The sequence below is a fragment of the Trichoplax adhaerens genome, genomic scaffold (assembly GCF_000150275.1).
Source record: "Trichoplax adhaerens TRIADscaffold_81 genomic scaffold, whole genome shotgun sequence".
NCBI classification, from domain to species: domain Eukaryota; kingdom Metazoa; phylum Placozoa; class Uniplacotomia; order Trichoplacea; family Trichoplacidae; genus Trichoplax; species Trichoplax adhaerens.
The window spans coordinates 42,546-47,061 of NW_002061017.1; the positions used below are offsets into that span (position 1 = coordinate 42,546).

General features: G+C 35.5%; 1 protein-coding gene across 1 annotated transcript; it reads right to left on the reverse strand.

Annotated features, from left to right (window-relative positions):
• Positions 1–645: 645 nt before the first annotated feature.
• On the reverse strand, positions 646–2,885 carry TRIADDRAFT_62485 (uncharacterized protein; the record flags this gene model as incomplete). Its single annotated transcript, XM_002118414.1, has 5 exons — positions 646–750; positions 934–1,054; positions 1,290–1,485; positions 1,674–1,748; positions 2,423–2,885. 5 exons carry the CDS (start codon positions 2,883–2,885, stop codon positions 646–648), a joined length of 960 nt encoding a protein of 319 aa, XP_002118450.1.
• Positions 2,886–4,516: the final 1,631 nt, after the last annotated feature.

Here is a 4,516-nt window from a genome sequence, read left to right on the forward strand (position 1 = left end):
TAGCAGGTTCTACGTACAACAGCTCTTCAATACAGTACCCTAATTCAACTATAGATTCGATAAAAATGATAATGTAAGCATCGTATAATTTCTTAGTCAAGAATCGACTTTGTCAACCTTTGCATCGTCAAAATATCAATCAGCATTCTACAACGGCTCTATTAATCTGCACTCCTCAGGGGATGCTCATCAGTGCATAAGTGATTGCAACTTCAGCGATGCATAAAGCGATGAGAATAATTAGCTCCAGCTGTATGATGCATTCGATTACGGTAACGAATGTAGCCAGAGTTACTTTAATGACCATTGTGGCTACGGGTCATTTGAGTAAACTGAAATTTGGCAATCAGTAAATGATTCTAGATATATTGAAGCGAAGAAATTTTAAGAATTATTTCATACTACAATTTTCTTGTAGTAGTTCGCACTACTCTAACGAACAGCTTAAAAGGATAGATAGAACGATAATTATAATACGTACCAGTATAGTTGCAAATCCGACGAGCATAGCTTTGAGATTAGGATGCAGATCCATCGGGACTAAGACAAAGTTATTAAGAAAAAATTGGCGTTAAAGGAACTTTTGTATATTTTAATTATGACAGTTTTTAGAAGACATAACACTAGAAATGCCATATTAATGTTTCACTCGATTCTCGTACAATTGACTTCCATATCGCATTGAAATCTTCCCATAGTAGGGAAATATTTCCCCATGCTGCCAATTTCTGTACCACTTTCAGAAATAATCTAGCGTTTAAAATGTGCGGTTATAATCATTAGTATTGAAAATTAATAAATAGTAAAACAGTTTTGAAAATTAAAAAAGACGAGATATAACTGTAGAAATCTAGATGGTCCAATGAGTAGTTCATCCCTAACGTTATTGTGACGAATGTGATGATAATCTTGTCAAGATCTTTGTATTCATACCTGGAAACTTAGAGAGCCTTCCTCCAGAGGAGTTGCATAGCAGTGACCAGGACCGTTGAGTAGTAATTCGATTATGTCGTTTGGAGAGGTTACAACATGCTTAGGACCGCAGGCAGACATCCTGAAATTAATCCGAATATGAGAAATTAAGCATGAAAAAATCTCTGAAACAGTCGCTTAAACCTTTTACTTATGGAAATAGCTTACTCGGTGGTAAAATATCGAAAGAATCACTACTTGTTAGCTATTGGTTAGGTCATTATTCAAGTTTAGTTATAGAACATATGCATGCAGTCTATCGTTTCAGGTGTTAGTTGAATGTCTACAAGTGCTTATAATGACAATTGGGTACATACTGGACTATTTTGCCAATCATTACTTCCGGAGGGGAAGCGATATGTATTTTATAAAAATTAGGATCGAAACAGGCAGCTACTTTACCAGTAGGGACGCGAGACAGTTGTATAACTTTCCTTTCATTGCTATCGTAAAGGCCTATTTCAGCTAAGTTGTAGCCGTTCCACGACATAATATCCATTGTTATTGTATTATCTAAGGAGCAACGCGTAATAAGTCAATTAGAACCAGTTATAGCATATAGTATATAGGTCTTACAAGATACTCAAATGATAACTAGTTATCGTCAGTCAAGTAGACTATCTTAGACTACATGTGTTGCAGGAATTGAAGCTATGTGAACGTTAAAGTTCTCCTATAAGTGTGGTATCTTTCTGACTTACCTTCAACCGCGTAATAGATCAATTGACCAGCGTTATTTTTTACTTGGTATTTGTTTTGGAACGTCGGCATGAATACTATAGTACATAACATGATAGTATTAAGACATACTCGTACGTATACTGAGCCATAATCATTGAAATTGTTTTTAAATGTAAACTAATCGTATTGTCAATCTGTAGCTAACAAAATTGTATAAAGATGCAAGTATTAAAGCTACTTAGAACTTTTGCCAGGCTATTGGAGATTGTAATGATTTAGTTTTAGTTTGATAGTATTTAGAATCATAGCTTCACACTCTACAGTACATCAATTTATTAAAAACATAGGGTAGTTAATCATCATCTCGTACAGTACAGTACGGTGAATTCCTTCTTGAGAAAGAATAGCATACTACGTTTTCGTCATTCTGGATAGATTCTCTTCTAAACCGTCTAATACTATAAATTAACTGCAGTCTTGCTTACAATTCGAAAGTCATAGATCTAATGCTATTTAAGAGTTAAACTAATAGGAATTTTGAGGTCGTGCTTAATGGTAAATCTACTAAAATGGCTTACTATAAATCCTTTTTTGGTTGTCCAAGTACTGTACGATAACAGATAAGGTGATTACTGTTCCGATTATGGATATTTTGATAATGATTCATTAACGGCTTTATGAAAATAGAGTACTTATACTTTTATTTACTCTTTCTATTCGATCACATTCTATTTCTATACTAGTAAGTTATCAAAATTAGTAAACTTACGTTCGGACTTTCCAATGTCGGGACTAATAATCACTTGACTAATCTGGGATAGACGTTCAAGGCCTGTCGGACAATCGTTAGAGACAGTGTTGGGGGCAGGAAGAGGCATCCATGTAAGCTGCTGAGGAATGCTTGATTGAGTAGTAGGATTTGGTCCTCTTACGCCAGCAATTGGTTGTTGAGATATTGGTGGACGTACAGGAATGGCACCTTCAGGCTGCTGTAAAATTGGCGGTGGCAAAGGCGATCGACTGATATCCATTCTTGGCATAGGTGTGGGTACTATCTGCGGCGATTTTTCTTGAAGTGTATTCATACTTGGGCTACTTGGGGTAACTTCTTGTATCTCTTTTTCGGATAAAGGTGGTTGTGCCATAGGTACATTCATCGATTGTTCATCTTTTACCGTATCAGCGTAGCTAGGGGGCTGATTTCCATCATTCGGAAGCGGCCTATTGGCCATTTCTGCCTTAGTATTCTATAATAGGCGTAGGTGCTACTATCTGCCTAAAAGATGATAGATTGATTAAAATAGCAGGTCGATCGGAGCAAAGTCCCAACTCAAGAAGTTTATTTCAATCCAATCTACGAGCTGTATCTCACTTTGAATCAATGATATCTTCACAGATTTACGATTGACTAAAATAACAAGTCGATTAGAGCAAAGTCCCTCTCAAGATATTTATTCCAATCCAATGTACGAACTGTATCTAAAATTGAATCAATGATATCTTCACAGATTTACGATTGACTAAAATAACTGATCAATTGGAGTAAAGTCCCACTCAAGATATTTATTCCAATCCAATTGACTGAAGTTCATATTATCAGTAAACTTGATGCTGTTGATCGCAATTAATCAACTACTGTACCGTTAATTAGTCTGGACTGACCGTTACCAAGTTGTCTTGCTATTTTTCGTCGGGATTCCTGTCAAGTTGATCGACAGTACGGAGTGTTGTGTATCACACTATCGACTGTAGAGTTCATACTAACAAGCGTATTGAAAGTTCATCCTGTTCCACTCTCCAGCAACATACTGTACAGTAGGGTAGAATCCTCTGTTTCTGTAGCTTACTGTATCGTGAGCATGTGGAGAGCACTGTCGAGTACTATACGGTAGGCAATGTGATTATTTTCGATGTCTCCCCTTCGTTCTAAAATCAAAGTTGTATTCCGTTGAAATTCCTATATAATATTTATATATATGGCCGTAGAAGGATATCTACGATGATAGCTTGGGCCTGATTTAGCTTACACAATTATATGTTTTCAGGGTGCCATCGAAAATAATCAGACTAGTGTGTTTATTTTTTCGGATTCCAGATATAGATTTTATTTTTAAAGCAGGACTTTTAATTCTAAGATCAACAAACTCCCATACTACTTCAAGGTTGCATGTATAGTTATACACAGTAGTAGTATTAAGGCCGGTATTGCGCTCACAACCTAAAGTATACTTTGGAGCCAAAAGTTTGAGAACTAGCCAATAACGAGGTATTATTATAAATGCTGATTAGGAACAAACTTGAAAGCTCAAGAATTCATGAAAAACTGGCAAAATTGTTACGAACGTATTATCAATTAGCTATTAGTTCCTAGAAGAATATCGGAAATCTTTCAGATTTAGATCCAGGCATAAACCATATTGAAGGAATAGAACACTAAGCTCATACGATACAATATCGTGAATTTAAGTTGTGACCGCCGCGCAAATACTGCAGAAGACTTTAAGTTGACATAAACTACGAAAAACTATTTAGGTATACTTTATACAGCTATCAAATAAAACAGTATCAGTTTAGTAATCACTATATTTCCATTATTAAGTAAATGCGATACGTTAGAAACAAGTTCGAAACTATTCATCAATACAGATTCAAATGCTCAGAATTTATTTTCCGAATATTACACAAGGTTTTTCAAATCGCACTTATAGTCTGTCGTAAAGCTAATTAGCCCTACATCGTGGCGGATTCTGTCTAAGAAATAGGTAAATACAGTAACAATTACCGAGTCACCAAAATTTTATTCTCACACTAAAGTTTTATGATTGACATCAAATTATAAATACTGTAAGTCGAAAAATTTAGA